We start from the raw sequence: 6,717 nt of genomic DNA, 5'->3' as shown, positions 1-6,717 counted from the left end.
ATATCATTTGATCATAAATTCATCAAATTCTAAAATAATGGGACTACTTAATAGATAAAATAACGTGTGAGCCGATAAATTATATATATATATATATATATATATATATATATATATATATATGATAAGGCTAACAAGAATATAATGATATTTTATTATATTCTAAGGCTAACAAGAAATAATTAACCAACACATTAGTCTCAATATATTTAAAGAAATAACAATAAATCAACAAGTCATGTTGCATAGTATCTTTCATATGATTTTTTAATATGAACATAGTAATTAAATAAGACGATGTCCATTAGTATGAAGTTTAAATCAACCGTGATTTTTTGTCAATGCTTAGTAGATATGTAACATTACGATAACCAATTTAATATGGCAATGCTTAAAGGTATTATGCAGAAAAATATTCAATCATGAATAAAATATGAAAATATTATATTCAAACTAAAATTCTACGTTTATCCTGACAGTTATTTGTAACAAAAAATATTTTGTATCATAATTACATTATTTTTTAATTATCATTTTAATAATCAAATTTAAAATGACAATGATCGAAGGTTCATAGATTTTCTATATTAATAATCAAATAATTTTGAAGATAAAGAGTAATCGTAATTATGCCGTCACGAAACAAACTGTTGGTGATTTTGACTCACCATTTCACATAAGAAATTAATTAATGTGTTTGCGTCGTATATTTTCTAATTCAAATTTTATGTTTGTGCTTAAAATTATATATAATAAAAAAATTAAAAAAATCATTTTAATAGTCAAATTTGAAATAATAAAAATATTAAATTGTGAAAATAAAACTTCTCGATCGAGTTCTAGAATTGTCCTTAATTTGATTCATTCGAAAGAAAACCTCCCATATGAATAGATTGTGGAGGATCATTAGTTTAGATGTTTGAATTATAGCCATATTAATATGTAATCCTTTGACTAACGAAATAAAAATCAATATGGTAGACCGGGTTCGAGCATTAATCAATCCGACTCGACCGGTTCAGAATCGAAAAAATCGAACCGCGCTTCCGCTTCCTGTTTGTCTGATGGAAACCCTAAAACGGCTCATTTCTCTTTCCTCTTTTTTACTTTTGATCGGCACCCGCCCTATAAGAACCGGTCGCGACTGCGCCGGCCGTCATCGTATCGGGTTCATCGCTGACTCCTCCTTCTCAATCGCTTTTTCATTCTCCCCGCTTCGTCGAATCAGTGAATCGCCGCTTCCTATCCACGAAAAAGGTGATTTTGGTCGTTTCACTTTTATTTATTTATTTATTTATTTTCTCGAATTTTATACAGCGTCATGGCTTTCTTTGTCTTCTCGGATTTACTTTTGAAAGTGTTTTTTTTTTTTTTTTTTGGATGTGGATTTAGAGCTTGCTTACCTTTGTTTGGTTTATATGTATATTTAGGCAATCACGGATATACTATACTATGTTTGCATATCAAGTTGGAAATTGGAACTGATGAATTTTTCGCGGTTGTTATGTGTGGTGTGAAAGTCAGAAATCGGTTTCCGTTTTATTAACATACGGGTCTGCTCTACTTGGAGCGGTATTTTGCCTTCCCATGCTAATGTTGTGTCGCAGTGCTGATTCGTTCTTATGGGTTTTTTTTCTAAAAGAATCCAACGTTTATGATTTGTGATTCTTTATGTTGTTATTGCCTGTTCATTTTGAGTTTTGGAACTTATAGTCGAAGTTGATCCTAAATGTTTTGCATACAATTCTTACCTGCAACCACAATGTTACAAGGCATGCAGAAGGATATTTAGATGTTTTTGTTTGCCGTATTCTATGGGAGGTTTTGCATATTATTTCATAGGATTTTCTTTGTCCTGCTAACTAGTTTCTGTTTTATATGGTGTTGATTCTTCATGCTCGATGTTGTCATAGCTAAAATTTCTTGTTCTTGTATCATTCGGGTTGTGTGTCTCGTTATTAAGTCGAAGTCTTCAGATTCTTGTTGTCATAGCTAAAATTTCTTGTTCTTGTATCATTCGGGTTGTGTGTCTCGTTATTAAGTCAAAGTCATCGGATTCTTTCTTACGGCCTTATTTGTTTGATTATGCCTTCGCTCCTTGACCTTTGAATTTATCCGGGTCCTATCTTTTACCACTAAGCAATTTGTTGAAGCCGTAGATAAATTTCATAGCATTCAATACAGAAAAGCCAAAATTCGGATCTTGCTTGTCATTTTTGTGTTGCATTGGAACACTTTTATTTGTTTTATATTGTTAGTTCATCGTTGATGCATGTTTCTTCCTCGTTAGCTTTGGTTCTTTCGTTGTCTTGTTGTTCTGTGATTTTTTTAATCTTTTTATGGTAAAGCCTATTAGGTAATTTCATCTGTTAGTTTATATAAGATTATGATAAAATTCGTTTCTTATGTTTTAGACTCTTTGGTCATCAGTTTGTATAATACTATTATCCTTTTCTTTGCAGACATGGCTGGACTTGCCCCTGAAGGTTCACAATTCGATGCTCATCAGTATGACGCTAAAATGAAGGAGCTGTAATTCATCGTTCCCCTTTTCTTTGGCTACTGTCACATATTTTTCTGTTGTTTTTTTTCACAAATGACCATGCTTTAATATTGCTGACATTTGACACAGGCTTAATGCCGACGGACAAGATTTCTTCACCTCATATGATGATGTTTATGAAAGTTTTGATAAAATGGGTCTTCAGGAAAATCTTCTTAGAGGCATTTATGCCTATGGTAAGAAAATATAACAGCAACTTTTATCTAGCTATGTTTGAAGTGTTATTGTGATTGCATATGTTGAGCATTGTTCTTTGTAGGTTTTGAGAAACCATCTGCAATTCAGCAAAGAGGGATAGTTCCTTTTTGCAAGGGATTAGATGTTATTCAGCAAGCACAATCAGGAACAGGAAAAACTGCAACATTTTGTTCTGGAGTTCTGCAACAGCTTGATTATGGTTTGGTCCAATGTCAGGCCTTGGTTCTTGGTCCCACTAGAGAACTAGCACAACAAATCGAGAAGGTCATGCGGGCACTCGGTGATTATCTAGGTGTTAAAGTTCATGCCTGCGTCGGTGGAACTAGTGTCCGTGAGGATCAACGGATTCTTTCAAGTGGTGTGCATGTTGTGGTTGGTACTCCAGGTCGTGTCTTTGATATGTTGAGGAGGCAGTCCCTTCTCCCGGATTACATTAAAATGTTTGTCTTGGATGAAGCAGATGAAATGCTTTCACGTGGTTTCAAGGACCAGGTTCTCTCCGATCATTCCTATCTTTTTTCTCTTTGTGATGAAACAAATTTTGAGCTTTTTATTACTGTTTCGGTAAATGTTCTTTGTGATATTTCATGTTATATATGTTGCAATTGCAAGCACAAATGTCGTCTTGGTATTTATCCTATAGTTAGTACATTTTTTCATCTGTTTTTAAAGTTCAGACCCCAGGGTACTGCCTGTTTCCTAGTATATGACATCTTTTGTCACTACGAACACTAATCTTCATTGAGCTTGCGTTTTTTGATGTAATAGAAAAGTTGGGTTAATTGTTTCCCTGATGTCATAGGCACTAAGCTTTGTCTATTTTGCTAGGAGTTCACCAAAGACTTTTTTTACCACGTCCATGCAAACTATATGATTTCCTTACAGTTTTCAAATTATTTATGATATCCTTGTTATTCTTCATTGCCGATGAACTTTTCGTTAAAATGTTATTTTATTGAATGCTAAAATATAAATTACTTAGTGGCCATGCTTACTATTTATCACCTCTTCTATACTTCACGTGCTGCGAGGCTTTACTATATTGTTATTTTTGCATTTTTGACCTTTTCATATGTAATGTTCCCATTCATTCAATGAAATCATACGTGTGTAAAGTAATTCTTGCATAAAAATCTGACAATTGGTGTATTATTTCAGATTTACGACATCTTCCAGCTGCTTCCTTCAAAAATTCAGGTTGGTGTCTTCTCTGCCACAATGCCTCCTGAGGCACTAGAGATCACCAGGAAGTTCATGAATAAACCTGTTAGGATCCTTGTAAAGAGAGATGAGCTTACCCTAGAGGGTATCAACCAGTTTTATGTAAACGTGGAGAAAGAAGAGTGGAAGCTTGAGACCCTATGTGACATCTATGAAACATTGACCATCACTCAAAGTGTCATCTTTGTTAATACCCGACGCAAGGTGGATTGGCTAACCGACAAGATGAGAAGCAGGGATCATACAGTCTCAGCCACACATGGTGACATGGATCAGAACACCAGGGATGTTATCATGCGTGAATTCCGTTCTGGTTCCTCTCGTGTTCTCATCACCACCGACCTCCTTGCTCGTGGTATCGATGTCCAACAAGTCTCAATGGTTATAAATTATGATTTACCAACCCAACCAGAGAATTATCTCCATCGTATTGGACGAAGTGGACGGTTTGGTAGGAAGGGCAATGCAATAAACTTTGTCACCAGTGATGACGAGAGGATGTTGTTTGACATTCAGAGGTTCTACAATGTGGTTATACAGGAACTGCCTTCCAATGTTGCTGATCTCATATAACGAATTGTGTGATTTGATATTTGTTGTCTGTGCCTTTGTTAGGTTCTTTTTTCATTTTTATGCAATTGTCAAACGCAATTCAAATTTTTTTGGTAAGTAAGATGTGGACCATTTTATATGATGATAACCTTTTATTTTGACATTTCAGATTGATGTGTCGCTTCTTTCGTAGACTTTGAATGCAGTAAAACGTAGCTATTGGGAACTGACATTTTGGCTAATTTGGTTGTAATCCATAAGGTTTCTCTCTGGATTTTGCTATAAAATGTACGCAGACCGTCTTTTATTGGGTGGAACATTCAATATTGTCTCGTATCGAATGGGGGTGTATCGAATTGTAATGATCGAAATTGATCATTAACAATGTTCATAGGTTTTTAAACTTTTATTTCACTTTCATATTCTCTTAAACTATCTCAAACTTATTTTTTCTCATATTTACAATCTCTTAAACTCTAAGATTTTTTTTATAGATATATCAATATTTACAAAAGAGCAATCCGATCGAAATATAAACATTTCACAAGGCTATTTCTCATAATCCAAAAAAGATATGTGATACTATTCTTACATAATTTATATTGGTTTTGTTAAACTTATACTAATACCGTATTGAATTCTAACTTAAAAACTCTATCATAATTTTTTAAAATATATTTTAAAAAAAATTACGCATAAATTATATGTATCGCTTAGTACACTTTGATGTGCCGCTCGGTACATAGTACCGTATCATATTGAGCGAAACTCGAAACTCGGTACAAAATTTCAATCACTGATTTAAATCTTAAATATGTATATCCTTTCAAATATTTAGTTTCGTCATATATATCACTCAATTTTTTAGCTTTTCTCATTTATGCCTTCCCGATGAATTTGGTAAGGATTGAAATTTAATAATTTAAAATACCTTTTATTGATTTCATCTATTGATTTGTCACTTCCATAAACTTAATTTAAAGAGTGAATATGAAATTTATTAATTTTAGCTTTTATTTTCGTCTATTATTCATAGAGCACCCTCTTTTCATATTTTTCCAAACAAAATGCCCTCAGCTGTCCATCTGTTGTTTTCCTCCTTCACTTCCATTTTAAACCAAACGCATATAAACTCTATATTACACCGATCTAACACAACATAAGACCGGTTCTAAAATTTACCCAATTTAATATGAATTTACAATGACTTTGGTCCCAAAACCACTTGAATATAATTGTAGAAGATTTTCTAAGGTTTTAAAGATACCAAAATATTTTCCAAGCCCAGAGTTGTACTGTTTTCGATTGGATTACATGATTTTTTGGACTCCTATTAGAAAATACTACAACCCATTTAATAACGGTGTAAGTCAAATCGAACTTATTTCAATAAAGTTTTCAATTTTTAAAACATAGAAAATAACTTATAAATGCTTATATGACAAAATTTTCTATATTTCAATATATATATATTTATGTAAACTCTTAAAAAATATGAAATTAAGCTTTTTAAATTTTATCTCATTTAAAATATATTTACCATAACTTTGGTCTAAATATCACTTAATATACTGTAAGATATTAAAACATCTAAAAGTTTTTGGAGACCTCAATTACATTGTATTTAGTCCTTATTAAAAAAATAGTGTAACTCACATCCAATCTATTCCAAAAATTCTAAAGTTTTTAAGAAACATCAAAAATAACTTATAAAAACAAAATGACCTCTTTTTCTTTTTCGAGCCATTTAAATTATTTTTTTTATTTTTTTTTTAAATATTAAAAATTAATTTTAAAATTTTACCTAGTTTAAGGTGAATTTACCATAACCTTAGTCCTAGAATCTCTTGAATATAATTATAGAAAGTTTTCTAAGGTTTGAGAGAAACTAAAATAATTTTGAAGTTATGAGTTAAACTATTTTTTGACACTTGTTGAAAAATATTGTAACTCACATCCAACTTATTCAAAAAATATTCAAATATCCGAGGAAACTTATCAAATCATTTTTTTAATATTTTTAAGTTATTATAATAAATAATTTTAATTTATTTCAGCCATATATATATATATGAAGCTAGCCCCAATTTAATGTGAAATTACCATAATTTTGGTCCAAAAAGTACTTCAACAAAATTATAGAATGTTTTTTGAGGTTTTAAATTACTAAGAATGTTTCAAGA

At 31.7% G+C, this 6,717-nt stretch overlaps 1 protein-coding gene across 1 annotated transcript; it reads left to right on the top strand.

The window, feature by feature from the left end:
- The first annotated feature begins 1,033 nt into the window (after nucleotides 1-1,033).
- Nucleotides 1,034-4,702, top strand: LOC135594725 (eukaryotic initiation factor 4A-9-like). The gene is made up of 5 exons (XM_065085199.1): nucleotides 1,034-1,257; nucleotides 2,463-2,532; nucleotides 2,633-2,739; nucleotides 2,823-3,253; nucleotides 3,920-4,702. Exons 1-5 carry the CDS (start codon nucleotides 1,065-1,067, stop codon nucleotides 4,553-4,555), a joined length of 1,437 nt encoding a protein of 478 aa, XP_064941271.1. The 5' UTR covers nucleotides 1,034-1,064; the 3' UTR covers nucleotides 4,556-4,702.
- Nucleotides 4,703-6,717: the final 2,015 nt, after the last annotated feature.

This window comes from Musa acuminata, chromosome BXJ1-10, assembly GCF_036884655.1.
Source record: "Musa acuminata AAA Group cultivar baxijiao chromosome BXJ1-10, Cavendish_Baxijiao_AAA, whole genome shotgun sequence".
NCBI classification, from domain to species: domain Eukaryota; kingdom Viridiplantae; phylum Streptophyta; class Magnoliopsida; order Zingiberales; family Musaceae; genus Musa; species Musa acuminata.
This window is presented reverse-complemented; position numbering and strand designations above follow the sequence as displayed.

What these genes read in the sequence shown, in the direction of transcription:
- LOC135594725 (XM_065085199.1), top strand. Translation starts at nt 1,065, where the DNA reads ATGGAAACCCTAAAACGGCTCATTTCTCTTTCCTCTTTTTTACTTTTG. An exon ending in GCTTCCTATCCACGAAAAAG is followed by an intron (nt 1,258 to 2,462) that starts GTGATTTTGGTC and finishes TTTTCTTTGCAG; the next exon opens with ACATGGCTGGACTTGCCCCT. An exon ending in GACGCTAAAATGAAGGAGCT is followed by an intron (nt 2,533 to 2,632) that starts GTAATTCATCGT and finishes CATTTGACACAG; the next exon opens with GCTTAATGCCGACGGACAAG.